We start from the raw sequence: 21,420 nt of genomic DNA on the forward strand, positions 1-21,420 counted from the left end.
CTTAAAAACTTGTTTAGTGTAAATACTAACGTAAAAGTATACTTGAAACACTGTATAGTGCAAATACTATTGTATGCGTATACTTTAAACTTTGTATAGTGCAAATACTATCTTAAATGCATACTTAAAACTTTGCATAGTGCAAATATTATTGTAAACGTAAACTTAAAACTTAGTATAGTGCAAATACTATCGTAAACGCATATTTAAAACTTTGTATAGTGCAAACACTATCGTAAACGTACTCTTAAAAATGTGTATAGTGCAAATACTATCGTAAACGTATTCTTAAAAATTTGTATAGTGCAAATACCATCATAAACACATACTTAAAAATTTGTATAGTGCAAATACCATCATAAACACATACTTAAAAATTTGTATAGTGCAAATACTATCATAAACACATACTTAAGAATCTGTATAGTGCAAATACTATCGTAAAAGCATACTTGAAACTTTGTATAGTGCAAATACTATCGTAAATGCATACTTAAAAATTGTATAGTGCAAATTCTATCGTAAACGCATACTTAAAACTTTGTATAGTGCAAATTTCATAATTTTCGATTAAAGTATTTTCCTTCCAGCTTGATAACATGCACAACAGAAGCTCAATTAATTTCCTGAGTGTTACTGAAAAGATGAACGAAACCTCTGTGTTATGACTTTTGACTCACTGTCAGTTATTATACTAAACTATGGCCTCACAATGAACACCGCCGAGGGCCGAATCTTAAACAAATAAACCTGAAGACGCTCAGCGGACAGAAACAAATGCGTTTGTTTTCAAGAGCTGATGAAAATAAAGCAGCAGTGACAGGAGAAAAGAAAGCAAGTGCGTCTGACAGCTGTTCAATTCACACACACTCGTTCTGAAGGATTACTGCTGGAGTTTAAGGTCCTTTAACACACTAATCTGCACAAGCTTAAGCAGTTTAAATCTCCGTCACATGATGTAAGATCGCCGAGAGACGTCTTAAAGGGATAGTTCACCCAAAACTTTATCATTTACTCACTTGATTCAAACATTGATGAGTTTCTTTTTTCCTGTTGAATACAAAAGAAGATATTTTGAGGAATGATTGGAAACTGGTAACCATTGACCACAATAGTATTCTTTCTCCTACTATGGTAGTCAGTGGTTACCAGTTTATAACATTCTTCAAATTATCTTCTTTTTTTGTTCAACAGCTGAAAATGAAACTTGCATTTTTTTGTGTACTATCTTCTTAAGTGTGTAAAATAAGCGTATGTTGACCTCACCTGTATTTATTATAGTCACATACTACCTTGGTCGTTTATTTTGAAATGTTCTCAGGGGTCCACATATAATGTTAAGATTTTGACATAAAATAAATAGAGACTGCAAATTTTCTTGACCCATTCAGTTTTTTTTTGTAAGTGTAACCTGCTGATGTGATGTGACTAATTTAAAACTTTGAACAAGGATAGTCACAACACCTATTTATATTATACAAACAAAAAAAAAAACATCTGCTTTTATGCAATAATTATTTTTTAATAATTAAAATATTAGAAAATTATCAAAAATCACTTTGAAATGTGTTTAAAAATTACCTAAATATATCTTTTATTTCATAAAAAATATAAAAAAAATTACATTTTAAATAAACAGTACATTATTAGTGTGTGTGTGTGCGTGTCTGTGTGTGTGTTTATATATATATACCAGAATTGAATTGATAAGTATAGCAGATTTTTTTTACTCATGCAGCAAACATTTTAAAAATAGCTTAAAAGAAACACTTTTGACAAATTGTGTATAGTGCAAATACTATCATAAATGCAAATTTAAAAATTTGTATAGTGCAAACACTATCGTAAACGTATTCTTAAAAATTTGTATAGTGCAAACACTATTGTAAACGCATTTTTAAAAATTTGTATAGTGAAAATACCATCATAAACACATACTTAAGAATTTGTATAGTGCAAATACCATCATAAACACATACTTAAAACTTTGTATAGTGCAAATACTATCGTAAATGCATACTTAAAAATTGTATAGTGCAAATTCTATCGTAAACGCATGACAATTTGACAATGGCCAAAATTACATTTCAAGTATTAATCTTATATTAGTACTCTTTAATCTGGTAATCTGTGTGTGTTAGAGGAAGTGAATTTAAACAGGCGGTCATGGTGGCATACAGACTGTAAAACACCTCGAACACTGCAGTACGCAACATAGATTTGTTGAAAATATTCCAGAAAAATCTTCAGTCCTTGACCAATCTCTTCTAAAAAGCATGATAATTTAAAAGGGAACTATTTTCTATGCTGTTTTTGACCCTCATTAGAAAGCTTTAAGTGGGTGTGGCCGATTGTAGTCTCTAAAGTAAAGCCCACTTCTCAGACTGGCTGGAAATTTTTCATATTAAGGGGCCGTTCACATTGAATGCGCATTTACAATCCCAAAACGCACTGCCTTTTTGTTGACAAGAAAAAAAGGAACGTGTGCGCTTTTTTTTATGTCGCTAGGCAACGAGTGAATCAGCTGACACAAACACAAACACTGCAGGCGCCTCACGGAAACCCCGCCTCTGCTTCCATTTGATTGGAAAATGAAACAGACGCGAGTGATGTAGCGTGCTTTTCCTACTCAGAGTTGACTTTTTTTTTTTAATTGAGAGCGCATGGCATGCAAGGGCAAAAATGCGAGGCGCAGCAGGCGGTTAAAACGTGAGACGCGCAGGGCGCATAAGCAGCGCTCAAAACGCTCGCGGCTGTTAGCAAACTATTTGAGAGGCGCCTCTCAATGCAAAGAGCACATTCGTTGTGATCGGCCCATAAGAAAGCCAAATAGGCAGTTCAGTAGAAGTGGGCGTTAATCTTCTGTGGAGGTGGAGCTTATCCACCTTATGACATCATAGAGACAAACATTCCAAAGTCTGTGGCTTTGTCAGACGGCCTTCAATACAAGCCTTTTTGGAGGAAACTCAACGTTTTGAGCTCTGAAACGTACAGGATGTTCTTACAGTACTACGAGTCTTCATATGTCAAAAGACCAAGGGAATATTGGTTTCTGAGTTCATGACCCCTTTAAAAAAGAAATCTATTTTAAATATGTATCTCAGGGTGCTTTCACACCTGTGAATCGATTCAGTTGTTCCGAAACAGAGATTACAATTGTTACATTGTTGCTCTTTGCTCTTGGAGCGGTTCGCTTTCACACTGCAAAGTTTCTAATCGGACCAAAAGCCCTAAAACAAGTCACGTGCGAGTAAACTCTCCTCACATTGGTCAGAGTGTCAGGGTTTATTTTGCAGCGTCCCGCTCAGCTGTCAGGAGAGGTGGTGGTTTGGTGGTAATTGACAGGGTGCGCGCGCGATGTGTCTGAGGAGAGACGCGGTGGGGAGGGGTGAGAAGGGTGCGCGACGATGCCTATTTGAGGACCGGGAGAGAGACGCGAGATTACCGGGAGATCATCACTCGTTTGCGGGCATCCGGAGACTCGCGAAACTTCCCGCCCTACTCATAATTCTCTCTTCATATAGCCGTAAGCCTATTACATATCCATAAAACACTGTGATATAACCGCGCTCGGATCGGATCGCTTTCTCACTGCAATCGAACCGCACCAGGGTTCGTTTCAATCAAACCGAGACCACTTCATTCAAGCGATCTCGGAGCGATTACTTTGGCGCGGAACAAATCGCGATTGCCCTGTTCACATATGCCAAACGAACCGCGCTAACTGAGCAAACGAGACACGTTCCGAAACAAAAGTGTAGGTGTGAAAGCACCCTCCGATCTGGTAGGAGGCAAAGAGGTAAATTAAATGAAGTTTTGCTTTTATAAGGTTCTGGACTCACCTTTCTTTTGATGTCTGTGAACTGAGAGAACATGAGCGACCAGTAGAAGGCCAGTTCTGTTACATAATAATAATACAGGCCTGAGGTCAGCACCTACAACACACAAACACACACACAGACTTGGATTATAAAGCAGAAACTACTTTTGAGGAAACACTTAAAATGCCAAATTATAAATGGAAGTTGACATTTTTAAAAGACACTCATGTAAAGTTAATTTCTTATTTAAGCACATTCATTCCCCAAATCTTATATCGTGACTACACACAGTGCTCAGTATGAGTATACCCCATTATGAAAATAAATATTATACCTCATTTCTCAGTGAATATGAGTGATATATATTGGTGCATTTAAACAAAACATATTATTATTTTCCCCTGCTGTATGTGAGAACATACATTTTTTAAATTCAGGTTTTGCAAGGTTGTTGTTATTATCTAATAAACCATGCATGGTTGACAATGTTTTAACATGATTTGCTTCCAGAGAATGTCAAAGTTAACCATGGGGATTAATCTGAACCTGCATTAAAAATCATTCAAGCATTACCTGATAGGGGTAGTTGTACCAGCACTGTCTCGTATCCCACATCCACGGAGACTACAACACACACACACACACACACACACACACACACACACACACACAGTTAACTGGCATGAAAAAGCGTATAAATGTCATATCTGCATATAATCCTACACATTTCAGTCATATAAAATAGCAGGAAACTAAAAAGATCCATAAAGACCACTTGGAGAGCCAAACTCACCTGCCACAGAAAACGCATCCCATACGTAAATATAGACAGATAGAATGTAAACCTCCACCTGTAGAGAAAAACACAGCTGTTGTCAGAAAAACAACAACTAAACATACACACTCAAACACAGATAAGAGGAATCACATTGCATTATAATCACACTGGTATTTCCTCATTTACTCTCCACTCAACCTTTACATTAAAATCCGGTAAATATTCCTCATTTAATACTGCTAATCAACCAAACCAACCAGCTCTCTCAATAATGATTCGTTGTGTACTTTTTGTTTGACAACTAATGACTCTGACATTGTAATACTTTTAAACAGTATGCAATATACAAATATATGCATTTAGTGACTTTATAACAATTCCGCTAATATCGGCATGAACAAAATTACGTCTTATCATCAGTCTAATTGTATTTCTTTTATTGCTGTTTGGTAAAACAGTAGCTGGGTTTCCAACTTAAGGTGACGCAAATATTTTCAAAGTTCACCATACATCAAATAAATAAGTAAAAAAACTAAATAAACAATGCAAATGGGAATTAAGAGTGTTTCCGTTAAGTTAGTAAAGCAGCCGAATGTAGTATTGGTAACCTAGCAACCAACAGTAAACAAGGAAAAGATAATGGAGACTGCTGATTGGTCACGTGTGTGTAATGTCAAAGTTTAATTTGCAACAGCAATTCAGCAAACTTTATCGCACAAGTCCGAATCTATCTCAAGTGATCGGACTATGTAGTTTTTTTACAAATTAATCGATTATTATATATTTTTTTGCCTTTTTCATCGCTCATTTCTCAGGCGATATTTCAAAATGCGCATTAACACGGGATGATGTCAGCAAGAGTATTTATCCATCGAAAAATTTGTATTTAGTCGACCAAACTCCACAACATTTTTAGCTGGCGTGTGAATGTATCGTATAAAACGTCACTAATAGATTCCTTATTTTATTTGATAAATGCATCTAAAAATGGAAAAAGGTGGGTTTTGAGTGGAATTTTTATTATATTAAGAAGAAACGGTAATTTGTGAATGAAACTAAATTTAAAAATGTGCATAAAACAAAAAAGTACACGCAATTACAAGATTTACTTAAAACTTAACGCATGCTGTAGTGAAAATAATGTTGATAAATCCCTTAATAAAACAATAATTGATAACAAATACTGTATAGTAAATTAATAAAGTTTTACATTTCACAATGCATTCTGAATGGAATTTCCTTCATATCCGCTTGTTAAGTGTGACGTCACGCGAAGCGGCTTCCAGGTCCAAGCGCTCTATTCAACTGAATGGGACGGCTCATGAAATGGTAATAATAAACGTTTACAAAGCGATTTAATGCTTTCGAAAATCACGATTGCAGTATATATGTCCATTGCCTAATATCCGATGGCCAGAAAGTGATAAATTTTTTATATATTGTTACATTTTTGGTATTTGTTATGCAGCAAGCCCAGAGATAATTGTGTACACTATGACTTTATATAAGATTAACTTTAATGTGTGATAGGAATAAAACGTGATCATAAACGAATGATTTCTCCACTCAAATGAGTGGCGGCTTGGACCCGGAAACGGTATTACATACGTCACAAACACGTCACCACTCAACAAGCGGATTACAAAGAAACACCAAATGCTACATGATGAATAGATTAAAAATTCACCAAATATTAAACGAAAGTGAGAAATGTGCCTAAAAAAGAAAGAGTGAAAGCTTATATTTAATACTTGAAGCATGCTGTCGAGCAAATATTGCTGATAAATTACTTGGTGCATTTAATAAAATAAATAAACCTATACAATTCACCTCTGTGAAAGTTTACAATGAACACAATAAATAATTAAACCAAAATGAACAACCATAAAATCTAAAAATCAGCATGAAGCATGTCGTAATGCCAATAATTCCTCATTGTGTTTTGATTATGAATGCAGATATTCATTGGCATATTTTCATGTTACTCCACAAGCTAATTCGCTAGCAGGCATGCACAGTAGGATCAACTGGAAACCTACATGCTCTCGCAGAATTTGGTTCTTGTGCTGGGTTTGTCTTGGTTTCTTCTGTGTCGAAACCATCGCTGGACTTTTCGCACATCCCAGTCCAGCTGTTTAGACAGGCCTTCTGAATGCCTGGAGTCTGGAGACTGAAACAAACACAGAAATAAATAAATAAATAAATAAACAAACAGTTATGTTAATCTTTTCTCTAATTATTCTTCATTATATTGTGGAAGTGATGCTGACGGTAATGACATTTAGGCAATTTTTTTTTTAAATGTCCACTTTTAAACTGCTCTAAAAAGGCTAATAATCTTTATTAAATGCAATGAAATTTTATTTAACTTTTTTCAATCTGTTAATGTCACATAATATTGTAAAGTGATATTAATATCTTTAGTGATTTCATCATATTTGACAATACTTCTATTTCAAGCCCCTCAGTGACACTTTTGTCTGCTTAGTCAACAAGTATACTAACATTTAACAAAACTTTATCGGGCTAAAATAGTCTGTGATGGAAGTGATGTTATTCTTTCATTTTCCTTCGGCTTAGTCCCTTATTTGCCAGGGGTCACCACAGCGAAATGAACCGCCAACTGTTCCTGCATACGTTTTACGCGGCGGATGCCCTTCCAGCCACAACCCATTACTGAGAAACACTCATAAACACTCATTCACACATACACTATAGCCAATTTGGTTAATTCAATTCACCTATAGCACATGTGTTTAGACTGTGGGGGAAACCGGAGCACCCGTAGGACTCCCACGCCAACACGGGAGAACATGCAAACTCCACAGGGAAATGCCGATTGACCCAGCTGAGGTTTGCACCAACGATCTTCTTGCTGTGAGGCCACAGTGCTAACCACCGTGCCATTGACCATGATTGGAAGCTGCTCCAGAGATGTCTTTAAATAGCATATAAAACTTGTCTGTGAACTATGAGGGCAAAAAATGTATAAATAAATTACATTAATAAATCATAAATCATAGTAGATTTAATGATTAATTAATCGAGATTTTGATTTAAGGCCAAATCACCATGCACGGTGTTAAAGGGTCACGAAACACCAAAACACATTTTTTGAGCTGTTGACAGTCGTATATGTGTCCCACACTGCTAAAAACACTATTAGGACACCTATATTTCAATAAAAAGTGTAAATTGGTTGTTTTTGCGTTATTTTAAGCAAATTCGTACTTCTGGTTTGAAACAATTTTTGAAGCTGCGTCACGGTCATGACATAATAGTGTGTATTCCAGCGTGCAGACTGGGCGTCTGTGCCAGAGTGTGTCTTATTACGTCTTACAGTGTGATGCATTAATGCATGAGTAAGGCTTGGTTCAAACCAATCAGCGTGCTCTATTGTGCAACTTCATTAATATTCATTACTGTCACAGTGTTTAGACGACAAAGACGCCACGTTGTGTTGGCAAAACAAGCGTGAAGTGTTGCTTTTATATTTTGCTGCTGTTAAGTTTTGTTTTCATTTTCTCTCTGTGAGAGCTCAGCTGGAGTCACGTGTGGATTAACAGTGTACGCGACGCTCGACAACAATAACTTGCGTGTCTGAGGAGGATTATTGTTTACCTGAGAGCTGTTCTCATCTGCAAACGCTGAGATCCGGATTCGCTTTAGTCTCCTTTTTATAAAGACGCGGCTCTAGTTGCTGGTGATTGTCCTGTCTCTACAGATTTGGTAAGTAAGCGACCAGTGCTCTTTGTTTATTCAGTTTGTTTGTATCAAACTAACTATTGCACCAAGTGTAAACATGTTAGCACCACAACCAAACTTTAACCTCGTGTAGGGTTTTCACCGCATTTAGTGACCGGAATAACACACGCGGCTTTCTGACGCTACCTGCCGTGTGCATCTAAGTTTCCGGGAAATGCAGAGTTTTTTTTTCTCTCATTCGCCGTGCGGTATCAAACATTGCATGAAAAATACACGCTTGCAGAAGTTCCTCGAATCAAATATCTCGTTTGTCACGAGGGACATGAATGAATTCCCTGAATAAAAGAGCCAAACTGCAGTTTAGGTCCAACATTTAATAATTTGTCAAATAATTCGACTACAGATGTCCATGTAGGTTAAACACCATCACTTTGTGTGTGCCCTGTGTGTGTGTGTGTGTCCCCTGTGTGTGTGTATTTTGACTCTGAAACTCAGCGCGTGTTCAAATAGACACTCCCACACTGTGCCTCTTTTCTTCCTCCGACACTCCCCCCTAAACAGAGCTGGACACGCCCACTTTTCTGACTTTTTCCAAAGTAGAGGTGTGAAAACACCCTGCTGAAACGAGGGGGTTTCATGGCCCTTTAATATATATTTCACTGCTTCAGTTATTACAGTCTGAAACAGCAAGTCATTTTTGTATTATTGATTTACAATCAGGATCTGAGACCAACAAAGTAAACAAATAAATCAAATTCGAAGAATGCAAACAAGAAAATACATCAAAATCAGTGACAGCTTTCTGAGAAGCTGCAGAAAGACCTCCAGAATAACCAGTCAAACGAGAAGAGCGAAGCCCAGGCCGCATATTGACAGCTTCTGTCTTCCGGCGAGCGGCTCCAGTTATCAGATCAGATTTACACCTATAACAAAACGGCGCAGATAAGACACTTTTACAGCACTTTAAGCGCACGCCTCTTTGAAGTGACTGGTTATTGTAAAGTCAGAGCATTCGTTCCTTTATTTATCCATCCGCTAATGCTAAACCTGCATTTCTCGGCTAAAGTTGAAGTCAACGTCGCTTTTATGAGCTCATAAAATGCACAGGGAGAAGAAGAAAAACAGGTTCGTAAAAGAAAAAAAACAGACATTTATGACTGAAAACATGTTCATATTGCTGCTGTCGAATTGTATCCACCTTTTATTCTACATCCCATGATGCACTGCAATAATTATGGGAGTAAATAGAGCAAGAAGCTTTTATTAAAATCTGAGAGAGAAGTTTTAATATACAAAAAAAGAGGCGGGGTTATCCTTGATGCTACTGATGATGTCATCATTCTCGTTAACTATGCACGCAATGATTGGCTGGTGGGGGAGGGGTCTCTGTCAGAGATTTATACGTAAAATAACATTGAGAAGTGCAATATCATTATGTAGCCATATTCAAATAAAGGCATAAAAATAACCGTGTGGCCACATTTGAATACAAATTTGAATATGGGAATCTTTTTAAAATAAATGCTTCGAAATAAATGTGTTACTATATTTAGATAAAAGATTTAAATAACAGAATTAGGCCTGCCATATCGCATCCGCAATTATCACATCGCACGACTTACAATGCTGAGTCTGGATTAGAGTTGAGCAGGTGCCACAAAACAGGACTTTTAGAGTCACTGCTAAGATTAATCATAATAAAGATTGTTTATTACTTATTACTAGAGTAATGACTTTATTAAATATGACGACAGACAATTAAAGGTTAATTTTAGTATCTCAATAGAAGCTTTAAATGTAAACATGACGGGACAGTATGATGTCTGGTATGTTGAGAACGCCATCACTACTATGGTAATTCCAGTAGAATTCTAGTAGTTCCAGTGTTAATAAACATATTGCAGGTTCTACTACGCAAGCTCTGACTTGACCTGTATATGGATTATTTGCTGCACAACCTCACTATCTCCAGGAATTTGTTTATGTTTGAAAGCATGGGAAGTGCAACCCATAATTTGAACGGTGTTGTTTTTCCATTGCGCTGGTTCTGTCTGAATCATACCTTTGTGATGGATGTAAACACTTTCTCCAGGACGGCGTTGGGCTGAGCTCTCCTACTCAACTCCGTCTGGATCTGAAGCATGGAGGCACACGGACCTGCGATAAACCTTCAGGAGGAAATAACAGATAACATTACATTTAATCTACGAGTCGTCAGGAAAAACAACTCAACTACTGATCAAGATCAAATCTCCACTGATGTGATGCATTTTAAATGCTGATTGCTTGATTCTGATTGGCTGATTAGCATTCTAAGATGTGCTGTTATTTTTAAATAAATGCACAGCTAAAGTAGTTCCGGCAGGTTTTGAGCACATTACAGCTTCATATCACTACGCTGAATGAGTCATTAACAGCTTCAACAGTCACATCAAAACACAACAGAAGGCTTTGGTTGAGGAACTGGTCTATCATACATTAGCATTTTGAGGACAAAAACCTGACAAATGTCTGAAATACAACATCTGAACTGTGGCTTTAGCTTTGGGAACTATAAAATAAGTGAAATAATTGATGTCGGAATGTTGAATAATCAGAAAAATAATGCACACTTTCATTGTACATTATTTTATATCAATTCAACAGACCATCCTCAAATATTCTTGACATATTTTACTTAAAATGTTCAACACTATCGAGTTTCAGAGCAGCTTGCCCAACACTGGTAATGTAACTTTAACCCAGCTTAACCCAAAGTATTTCAAATTGGAGTTTGTTTACATTTAAAGAAACTAGAGATATTATTTAATTCAATTACTGAGCAGTTAAAATATATAATATTAATAATAATAATCTAAATAATAATAAATAAATCAATATAAAATTTGAAAGATGAATTATTAATATTGGCAAAGCAGTGGCGCAGTAGGTAGTGCTGTTGTCTCACAGCAAGAAGGTCGCTGGGTCGCTGGTTCGAGCCTCGGCTCAGTTGGCGTTTCTGTGTGGAGTTTGCATGTTCTCCCTGCGTTCGCGTGGGTTTCCTCCGGGTGCTCCGGTTTCCCCCACAGTCCAATTGGGTAGGCTAAATTGTCTGTAGTGTATGAGTGTGTGTGTAGATGTTTCCCAGAGATGGGTTGCGGCTGGAAGGGCATCCGCTGCGTAAAAACTTGCTGGATAAGTTGTCGGTTCATTCCGCTGTGGCGACCCCGGACTAATAAAGGAACTAAGCCGACAAGAAAATGAAATTAAATTATTAATATTGAAAGAATGCATTGTGTTCTAAGTGTAATGTTATAGACACAACAATTAAATAAATGAAATATTGCAAATAGTCTAGTAAGACGAGCTCAGTTTTCTGAGTGGCGGTCTGCTGTGGTTTGCCTCTTGGTTTTATCAGTTCAGAAATCTGTACTACGGATACACAATTTCAGCTAAGTGTTCTTGATCACTGTGTGTGGTTTAGCAGTGGTGAAGCTAATAAGAATGTGGCAGTCCTTCATATGAAACGTCTTTACAATTGATTAACAGTCAAATAAGAGTGACAAATGGGAAAAACAGCAGAATCAGTGATGGAAACAGGACTGCTGATGATTCAGATTCCACTGTAAAGACAGTAGTGTTAAAACTCGGATCAAGCCAGTTTGTTCAGATCAAGTCACTTTACTCAGACCAAACCACCTTGTGCAGATTAGGTGAGTTTTTAGGCTAGGTCAGTTTACACCAAACAAACCAGTTTGTCGAGATCAAGTCAGTTTATTCCAATCAAGTCAGTTTACACAAAGCAAGCTCAGCTTATTCAGATTGAGTTTGTGCAGATAACGTCAGTTTATTTTCAGAATGTTCAGTGGAAATCAGGTCATAGAGTTCAGATCAGTTTATTCCAATTAAGTCAGTTTACACCAACCAAGCCAGTTTGTCTAAATGAAGTTAGCAGATTCAGACTGAGTTTGTGCAGATGAAGTCAGTTTATTTGAGATTGTTCAATGTAAATCAGTTTATATAGATCAGGTCAGTTTGTTCAGATCAAGTCAGTTTATTCAAACCAAAAGAGGTTTGTTTAAATTAGAACAGTTTGTTCAGATCAAGTCAGTTTATGCCAAACAAACCAGTTTGTCAAGTTCAAGTCAGTTTATTCCAATCAAGTCAGTTTACACAAACTAAGCCAGTTTATCCAAATGAAGTCAGCTTATTTAACAATGTTAACAGTAACCTTATGCTAGCTGGAAAAACATGAAACAATAAAGAGTCTTGTTGAATTCTGAGGTAAGATTAGAAATCTACACAACAGCTCGAGCTGGTTTAGCTAGTCGGTCCTCAAACACACACATCCACTTCCATCAGCTGCGTTTCTGAAGAAGCAGAAGCAGACGTTCATTTGACTCATGCAAAACCCTGCTACATTCCAGAAACTTTGTCCAGAAAATTAGAACAGTTTGTCAAGATCAAGTCAGTTTATTCCAATCAAGTCAGTTCACACAAACTAAGCCAGTTTATCCAAATGAAGTCAGCTTATTCAGACTGAGTTTGTGCAGATGAAGTCAATTTGGTTCAGTTTGTTCAGACCAAATCAGTTTGTTTAGATTAGTTCAGTCTATGCAGATTAAGTCAGTTTACTCCAAACAACCCAGTTTGTTGAGATCAAGCCAACTTATTCCAATCAAGTCAGTTTACACAAACCAAGCCAGTTTGTCCAGATAAGGCCAGATTATTCAGAGTTTGTGCAGATGAAGTCAGTTTATTTCAGACTGTTCAGTTTAAGTCAGTTCATACAAATCAGATGAGTTTATTCAGATCAAGTCAGTTTGTCGAGATCAAGTCAGTTTATTTAGATCAAGTCAGTTTTGACTGACCAAGCCAGTTCGTCTAGATGAGGTCAGCTTATTTCAGATTGTTCAGATCAAGTCAGTTTATTCAGGCCAAAAGCAGTTTGTTTAAACTAGATAAGTTTATTCCGATCAAGTCATCAGTTTACACAAACCAGGCCAGTTTATTCAAATGAAGTCAGCTTATTCAGACGGAGTTTGTGAAAATAAAGTCAGTTTATTTTCAGATTGTTCGACTTAAGTCAGTTCATATAGATCAGGTTAGTCTGATCAGATCAAGTCAGTGTGTCCAGTTTACAAGTTAACAGTTTGTCAAGTTTACTCAATCAAGTCAGTTTATGCTTAGCGTTAACAACCAGTTTGATGATTTAATGAACTTCTAACATCAAATATTAAAGATTCAGTGTTTTTTTATATATAAATGAGAGATCAATAGTTCTCAAGGTCATAAACTAAGATGTGAAGATAAATTAAGATGCTTCAATTTGTGTAATTTAACAGCAAAACAGTAAAAGAAAAGACACAAATTTGTGAAAACTTAACACAAAATCAGCAATTATAGTCACTAAATTTTATTTCATTTTTTTAAAAATCCTGGAGGGACTAATTTGATTGAAATGTGTACCTAAATGTTTTGCTGTGATTAAACTACAATGCTAATTAGCAGTGTCAGCTAACACTAGTACCGTTTTTTATTATAGTTTGACAATTTATTAAACATCTAACATCAATTATTAAAAAAAAAAATCAGTGTGTAACTTGTCTTACAGTTTATCTGATAGAAAAATGTGTGATTCCTGTAAAACCTATCAAGTAGATGTTAACAGTAACCTTATGCTAGCTGGAAAAACACGAAACAATAAAGAGTCTTGTTGAATTCTGAGGTAAGATTAGAAATCTACACAACAGCTCGAGCTAGTTTAGCTAGTCAGTCCTCAAACACGCACATCCACTTCCATCAGCGGCGTTTCTGAAGAAGCAGAAGCAGACGTTCATTTGACTCATGCAAAACCCTGCTACATTCCAGAAACTCTGTCCGAAGCGAAAACAAATGATTCTGACTCACTGATTAATGAACGCCAGAAGCTGACGACAAAACCGGGAACATTAATGACTGTGGCACTTCAGGTTGGTGTAGATCTGCAAACAAATAAATCAACTGGAGCTCGATTTTGCATAGAATAATCCTGAGATTGTCAGAAGAGGTTTTTCCCCATTGTACATTATGAAGAAATCAAATTAGACTCAAATACATCCATGTCTATTTAAAGCAGGAAAGAAATAGAGCTTTGAATAATCTTGGATTTTCGATATAAGATATAAATTACGCAGTTTTACACAAGTATGTATTTTATGTATTAGTTGATGTTTTCTTTGATATTTTATAACTTTTTTGCCACTTGTTTCAACCCTTGTGCACTGTTCAAATTTACACTTAAAGTCAGAATTATTAGCCCCCCTTTTGAATTTTCTTTTCTTTTTTTAATATTTCCCAAATTATGTTTAACAGACCAAGGACATTTTCACAGCATGACTGATAATATTTTTTTCTTCTGGAGAAAGTCTGATTTGTTTTATTTTGGCTAGAACAAAAGCAGATCTTAAATTTTTATGAACCATTTTAAGGTCAAAATTATTAGTCCTTTTAAGCTATATATTTTTCGATAGTCCACAGAACAAACCATCGTTATACAATAACTTGCCTAATTACCCTAACCTGCCAAGCAAACCTAATTAAACTAGTTAAACTCATAAATGTCACTTTAAGCTGTATAGAAGTGTCTTGAAAAATATGTAGTCAAATATTATTTACTGTCATCATGGCAAAGAGAAAATAAATCAGTTATTAGAAATAAGTTCTTTAAACTATTATGTACAGAAATGGGAAGAAAATCTCTCCGTTAAACAGAAATTGGGGAAAAAATATACAGGGGGGCCAAGAAATCAGGGGGGTTAATAATTCCGACTTCAACTGTACTTGTTATATTATTGGTGAAAAACATCCACTGAATTAAACTGCTGTAAAAATACATCAGACAAATATATATATATATATATATATATATATATATATATATATATATATATATATATATATATATATATATATATATATATATATATATGTATATATATATATTTTATTTATTTATTTTTTTTTGCATAAATTTGTTAATCTACCTCACTCATGATAAAAACTACTTTTTTTTTTATTTTTAGAAAATTACAGCACTTTAACTCTTTAATTGCCAAATTTACAAATGATGTCACTGATTTGGTGAAAAAAAACACACACACAAAATGACGTTTTTTCAATATAAAAAGTAATTGTGGACTGGATTTTTTTTTTGTACCTTTTATCAAAGTCTTGGACATGTGAATGCTTAATAACAACCTTGGCTTTGATGCAATTTTAGATTTTCATTTTTCCTCCCTAATTTACTGTTGGTGGCAGTTTTTGCTGCATTGACTTTCATTATAACCACATTTGTTGGTGCACAAATACACAGTCTTTGTTTTTGTTTACTCCATGAAGTTTTGAGAGCTGAGATGCATATTTTTTTTTCTCAGACATATCAAGATAAGTGTGCAAAAGTCTCTCTTACACTCTCACAGACAAACATACACACACTTTAATTTGCTGTTATACTCCACATAAAATCCAGAAACTAAGCTTTTTTGCACAAGGGTTAATGGTGCCAACTGATGATCAACAGTAAAAATGACAAATTTGACCTCTTCCTAACAGGGAAACACCACCAACAATCAAAAATGCATGATTATACGCTGTCATGGTTTCGCAATCAAAAATGTGGTTTTAATGAAAATCAATAGGCCAAAAACAGCCCCGAACAGTAAATTAGAAAGAACATGTCCAATACTTTGATGAAAGGTTGTAAAAAAATCTAGTCCACAATTACATTTTATACTAATAATACATCATTTTGTGTGTTTATTTCACCAAAATCATTTGGGAATTTGGCATTTAAAGAGTTAAAATCTTGTAGTTTTCTAACCAATTTAGTAGTTTTAATCAGGGCAGAGGTTGATTAACAGATTTAAGCAAAAACATTTCTAAAAAATATTTATCTGATACATGTTTACAGCCGTTTAATTTAGTGGATGTTTTCATCCCGAACATAATGAAAGGGTGCTAAAATTGCTTAGAGTGTATTGTTGGGTGTCAAAATAAGATTTGTCACTAAAAATTATTCTGCTAGCTGAAACAGAAAGAGCTATGGCCCAATTAAGACTCAAAATCACCCCAGAGTGGATGAAAACATCCCCAACAGCACACAAGGGTTTCCAAACAGCTGTAATTGAAAATATTCACTTTTAGAAAGTTACATATTCCCAAATATTCAAGTTTTAGGAAAGTTTAGGAACATACATAGTAATAAACGTCAGTATTTGCTTAATTATTGTTAAATCATGTTATACAAATAAACAAAAATGCAACTTCGTAGTGTTTATTTATGAAAACACCCATTATTCATTTGTATTTAGAATATTACTGTACTTTACTTATTGCATTTAACACTTATAAACTTTGCTTTAATGAATTGATAGTCCAAAATCTTGGGTTTACTTAGAAAATATGTTTTTGAGTTTTTTATACAACTATGTATTTTATTCATTAGTTGATGGTTTTCTTTAAAATCCTTAACATTCATACTTTTTAGCCACATTTTTAAAATAATAAATAATTCATAATTTTCTTAATATTCGGCACTAAAAATATTTACTCACATTTGAGTTTTACAAAGTTTTTTTGTTTTTTGAAGTAAGAACATACATACACAAATACTGCCAACTATTACCATTTAATGTTAAATAATTGCATATATAAATTTTAAAAATATGAAATGTCGTAGTGTTATTCATAAAAACACTCCTTGATTATTTATATTTAGAATATTACTGTATTTTACGTCTTGTAAGTTATTGCAAAAAAACGACAACTATGAGCAACAATATAGATGCAATATTCTAAATATGCCAGAATTGCTCATTTTTAAATCAAAATACTAAAATGTGTGTGGTGAGGGGGCGTGGCCGAGAGCCGTGGGAACGGAATGAGGCCGCAGCGTAAGTGATGCACCTGTGGTGCACACCGGCCTCGAATCCCACGGATGGAGCTCTGGACTATAAGAGGAGGAACGATGGCAGAGGAAGCCGAAAGAGGACTGGGCCCGGGCATATTGTTTTACTTTTGTTTTCAGTCGTCCGTTTGTTTTGGTTTTGGTCCCTGTTATTAATAAATCATTTAAAACTGCGTCGGTTCTCCGCCTCCTCCTTTCTGGTGGCAAAAGGGCCCTAAACTTCATTACAATGTGTAAATAGAAATAGCAGATTTTCAGGTTTTCTTTTAATTTTTTGTTTATATCTGACAATTCTAACAATACTTCTCAAATTTGTAAGATACAAACTGGTATTTTCGAGTTTATATGCTGAAATTGTACGATATGAAGTTATAAACCCAAGAAAAAAAGTAATAATTGCAAAAAAATGTCAAAATTATGCAATATTTATTGCATTTCCAAATAAATATCACTTCTTTTAGTTATAAATCTGAATTCAAACTTCTTTTCACAAAAATCATACATCATAATCTGACAATGAAAGTTTCTAAGTTGAAACTGCGAGACAGTCATTTATTTTATGTCTGTATTAAGGATGTCGTTCCCATTTTTAAGTCTATTAAATGGCTACATTTGGGGTCGAAAAACAAAAAGAATGTCAATATATAATATCAGAGTTATGAAATATGTCTTGCAGGTAATATATTAGTTTTCAGGCATTAGAAATATACATAGAAATGTAGTCATTTATTAGAATTAAAAATGGAAAGGACATCCTTAAAACAGACATATAATCTTCATAACTGCATTTTTTTTTTTCAGTCAATTAATCATTATCCACATTTCATAACCCCAACAGTCCTGTTCCTCAAATCCTCACACCAAATATCTCCACCAAACCTTTACAAAAACCCACCCCAGTCAATTGCTGGTCAAAGTTCTTCATATAAAACTCGCTCCACGTCTCTCAAACCCATAAAATCAGAGCAGCGATCGGTTTAATAAATACACTGCTCCGTAATGACCGATATACTCAACGGCCGTTGCAGAAATGTGTTGACAATGGCTGTTTTGAGCAGTTCATTAACCTAGAATTGGCACACGCCGCTGAACTCATGTCTGCAGGCCGGCTAAACGCACAAACACTACAAACTAAACTGCGGAATCTGACACAAGCTGTAAAAAAAGCAAACATGACTAATATATTATAATTAAAAATTAGGAAAAGTTTTTTTTTTTGGAGTCTCACACTTGAGAATTTTGCATTGCACCAGAGTTTATTGCCGGGTCAAACATAAAGCTGTGTAAACACTGACTTTCACTGTTTGACACATTCGCAATATTTTATGACGACGAGGTCAAAGTGACTGCTGGGGCTGAACTAAATATTAGCTCGCTTTTGGGCAACAATGAAATCTCAGACGGTTCAATAGTAAACAAACACTGGAAACAATGTAATAGTTGAGCTTTTCACTGGCGAGTCTAGGATACCTGAACTGTCTGTCTGCATTTGAGTTTTTGAACAGCTTTAGAACTTTAGAGCTATGACATGTTTTCTGACATGATTATGATTTTCGTTTTTTTTTTTTGCTCAACTTTTGTTTGGGTAAAATTATTTTGCATTACTTTTGCCCACTTTAGGATTTTTTTTTTCGTTTTTTTGTTCAATTTTATTTAGATTAATTTGTTAGTTACTTTTTGGTTCGGCTCATCCCGTCATATTGAAATATACCTCCTCAAGTTCACTCTTTTCTCAGAGTAAGGTGGATAGGAAAGATGTCACACGACTTTCATTTTGCAAACACGTAGAAAATGTATTGTTGAAGACATCAGGTAAAGGTGAAGGTCATCTTTGTTTTTATTTTATTCTACAGTTCAGTATAGGGAAGAATGCGGCGCACGGTGCTGAAGATCTTTTCTTTTCATCAGTTTTTAGCGAGGTAAGGGGTTATTCATGAGTTAGAATTGTTTTGTTATATTTCTTATTTCTTACTCGAGTTTAACTAATTTTTGTTTGATAGCTACTTTATTTGAATTTGCTACTTTATTATATTCTTTTTATTTTTATTTTTTACTTTTGTTGGTAGTTCTGTTGTCAGTCTTTTACTTACACCCCCACATTGTGAAATTTCCACACTTTTTAAATGTTATTCCTTATAAGTAAGTTTCGTGAAAGTTAGGACAGATAGGCGTGAGATTTGTCTACGACGCGAATTATATTCCTGTACTCCACTGGAAAACAGAAACAAAGAACAATATTTAGAACAAAAGCTCATCATTATTAATACATTTTAATCAAATGTGATAAAATAAATATGTTTAAATTGGTTCAATTAGTTAGAGACAAGTGACGTCACTCTCAACAATGGGCAGCAAGGGGCGTGAGAGTACCGCAGTACATCACGCGAGTTTCGCGATGCGTATCGTGGTTGGTGTATCGCGATATTTTGGTTCGTTTTCCATGGCGACACAAAGTTTAGCTTATAACTAGTGGTCAATTCAAAATTTTGGTTCAGAATTCTGACAGTTACGCAATTCGTATACAATCCATCCTAAAATATTATTCGAAAATAATACATTCGAAAAACTGTAGTATGTTGAAAAGAGAATGCTAAAGATTCCTGGACTGTCAACTATTTCCGGTAGAAATTCAAAACATAGAACCATCCATACTCTAACTGCTAATATTGCACACAAAACATTGCGCAATGGACATAAATTCAATTAGAACTACAAACACAGCTAAAAAATGTGTAATCAAACTACAAAATCGGCAGATGCACAAGGCCAACCATCAAGTAGTAGCTATAAATTTCTTAACAGAATTTATTGCCGGCTCAAAAATGAATTGGTGGTGTAAACACTGACTTTAACTGTTTAACACATTCGCAATATTTTACGATAATGGGGTCAAAGTGACTGCTGGGGCTGAACTAAGTACTAACTTGCTTTGAGGCAACAATGAAATCTCGGACGGTTCAATAGTAAACATACAATGGGAACAAAGTAATAGTTGAGTTTTTCACTGGCGAGTCTAGAATCTTTCAACTGATTCTAGAACTTTAAAGCCCATATTCCATTTTAGTTTCCATGGCGACACAAAGTTCAATTAAAAAGAGTGGCTAATTCGAAATTTTGATTTGGAATTTCGATAGTTATGCTGCATCCTAATTCACATCCTATCTGTCCTGAATATTATTTGAAAATAAAAACATTCAACAATCGTAGTATTTGAAAAAAAAATGTATGCTAAAGTTTCCCGTATGGTCAATTTCCTGTAGAAATTCGAAATGTTGAGCCATCCGTAGTCTAATCGCTAATGATGAATTTAACTAGAACTACAAACGCAATTAAAACAATTTAACAAACTACAAAGAAGGTGGATGGGCTAGACCAAAATGTCAAGTAGAGAGGCAATAACATTTTTACAAGAATTTATTTCTGGCTGAAACATGAAGCTGTGTCAACACTGACCTTCACTGTTTTATACATTCGCAATACTTTATGGTGACGGAGTCAATGGGGGTGAACTAAATATTAGCTCGCTTTTGAAATCTCAGACGGTTCAATAGTAAACAAACACTGGGAACAAAGTTTTCACTGGTGAGTCTAGAATCTCCCAACTGTCTATCTGGAGTGCATTTTTAAACACCTTTAGAACTTTAGAACCTGTATTCCGTTTTAGTTTCCATGGCAACACAATGTTCAAATTAAAAGGGTGGCTGATTTGAAATTTTGGTTTGGAATTCTGCGTTTCAATTCGCATACAATTTATCCTAAAATAGTAATCAAAAAGAAAAAACATAAAAACTGTAGTGTGTTAAAAAGAGTATTCTAAAGGTTCCTGGATTGTCTACCATTTCCAGTAGAAATTTGAAATATAGAATTGTCCATACTCTAACCGCTAATATTGCCCACAATACATTGTGTAATAGACATACATTTGAACAGAACTACAAACGCAGCTTAAAAAAAAAAAAAAAAAAAAAAAAAGTGTAAACAAACTACAAAAGTGGTGAACAAGTGAGACCAACTCTCAAGTAGAGAGGCAATAATTTCTTTACCTTTATTGCCGGCTCAAACATGAAGCTGTGTAAACACTGACATTCACTGTTTGACACATTCACAATATTTTTTATGACGACAGGGTCAAAGTGACTGCTGGGGCTGAACTAAATATTAGCTCGCTTTTGGGCAACAATGAAATCTCA

General features: G+C 35.1%; 2 protein-coding genes across 4 annotated transcripts in view; both read right to left on the reverse strand.

The window, feature by feature from the left end:
* The window catches only part of s1pr4 (sphingosine-1-phosphate receptor 4), a 525,180-nt gene that overhangs the window by 460,885 nt on the left and 42,875 nt on the right, over positions 1–21,420 (reverse strand). The gene's annotated exons all lie outside the window — the stretch shown is intronic.
* Positions 1–21,420, reverse strand: part of cers5 (ceramide synthase 5) — a 63,920-nt gene that overhangs the window by 8,809 nt on the left and 33,691 nt on the right. For all 3 annotated transcript variants that reach the window (XM_021469303.3, XM_073936292.1, NM_199628.1), the window contains 5 exon segments: positions 10,367–10,472; positions 6,639–6,769; positions 4,615–4,672; positions 4,395–4,445; positions 3,843–3,935 (listed from right to left, as the gene is read on the reverse strand). In XM_021469303.3, coding sequence (XP_021324978.1) covers positions 3,843–3,935; positions 4,395–4,445; positions 4,615–4,672; positions 6,639–6,769; positions 10,367–10,472 — 439 coding nt within the window.

The sequence above is a fragment of the Danio rerio genome, chromosome 22 (genome assembly GCF_049306965.1).
Source record: "Danio rerio strain Tuebingen ecotype United States chromosome 22, GRCz12tu, whole genome shotgun sequence".
NCBI classification, from domain to species: Eukaryota; Metazoa; Chordata; class Actinopteri; order Cypriniformes; family Danionidae; genus Danio; species Danio rerio.